General features: G+C 65.3%; 1 protein-coding gene across 1 annotated transcript in view; it reads left to right on the top strand.

Moving 5' to 3' along the window:
- EMIHUDRAFT_118916 (hypothetical protein) overlaps positions 1-567 on the top strand; it is a gene marked incomplete at both ends in the record, with an annotated part of 4,407 nt that extends 3,840 nt beyond the window's left edge. The window contains 2 exons of the mRNA XM_005769000.1: positions 193-237; positions 385-567. Of these exons, the coding sequence (XP_005769057.1) occupies positions 193-237; positions 385-567 (228 nt within the window). The remainder of the gene's footprint in view (positions 1-192; positions 238-384) is intronic.
- Between the last annotated feature and the right edge of the window lie 457 nt (positions 568-1,024).

The following is a 1,024-nucleotide window of genomic DNA, read 5'->3' as shown; positions in this document are numbered from 1 at the left end:
GGGGGGGGGGGTGGAAGGTGGTGTCACTCCTCAACAGCACAGGCTGGAAGTACATAGCCTGATCTCGTGTGTGTGTGTGTCTGACTCTCAGCGGTAGAACATCTCGGATGGACCTCGGGGCCAGGGGGCAGGGGGAGGTAGAAGCATGCTCAGTGTGCGCCACCCCACCGCTCCAGCGCTGCCTGCTGCCAGGCGTTTCTGGCGGACAACGCCGACGTCGTCGGGACGACGGACCAGGTCTGCTCACCCACCGTGGCTGCACTTGGGCCTTGCATTTTGAGTGTGCCTCGCCGGCTCCTGCCCGCGGGTGTGGAGACGCGAGCGTCGCCCCAGCACTTTGTGGTGTGTGGAGACGTTTCCCTTCCCTCCCCTTCCCCCCGCCAGCTCGACGATGTCATTGTTACCCTCTGCCACCTTGCCGGCGCTTCGGCCGCCGGAGTCGCGGCGGCTGCGGCCGCCGCCAGCGCATCCCCGGCCGCCGCCGCCAACGGCACCGCCTGGGCGCGTCGGCTGGCGAGGGGCAACGTGCTGCCTCGGTGCGCGCACGCCTCGCCGCGCTCCCAGTAGCGCAGACCGGTAGGCAACCTAGTTTCAATCCCAGCGACCGCGGACCCCCACACACATCTGTGCCACACACATCACTCCCAGAGCGCCACACACGCAGCCACTCTTCCGGCAGGAAACGTGGCCAGAGTGGTGCTCTTGGGAAGAGGTTCCTCCTTTCCACTCCGGTCTCCGCAAGGCGCGAGACACACACACACCAGTTGGCAGTTGAACAAATCCATACTAAACCAGTTGTCGGATTTGGGGAATTGCCTGCTACCCAGGTACCCGAGATTACCCGAGATTACCCGAGATTGCCCGAGATTGCCCGAGATTGCCCGAGATTGCCCGAGACTCCCCCGCGAGACTGCCACCCAGGTACCCGCGCCGCGCGGAGCTCGCCGTAGAGGCACGCGCTTGGCGGCTAGGAGACTGCCCGAGACTACCCGAGATTACCCGAGATTACCCGAGATGGCCCGAG

This window comes from Emiliania huxleyi (genome assembly GCF_000372725.1).
Source record: "Emiliania huxleyi CCMP1516 unplaced genomic scaffold EMIHUscaffold_436, whole genome shotgun sequence".
Classification (NCBI taxonomy): domain Eukaryota; phylum Haptophyta; order Isochrysidales; family Noelaerhabdaceae; genus Emiliania; species Emiliania huxleyi.
The sequence above is the reverse complement of the archived record's forward strand: the minus strand, read 5'-3'. Positions and strand labels throughout refer to the sequence as shown.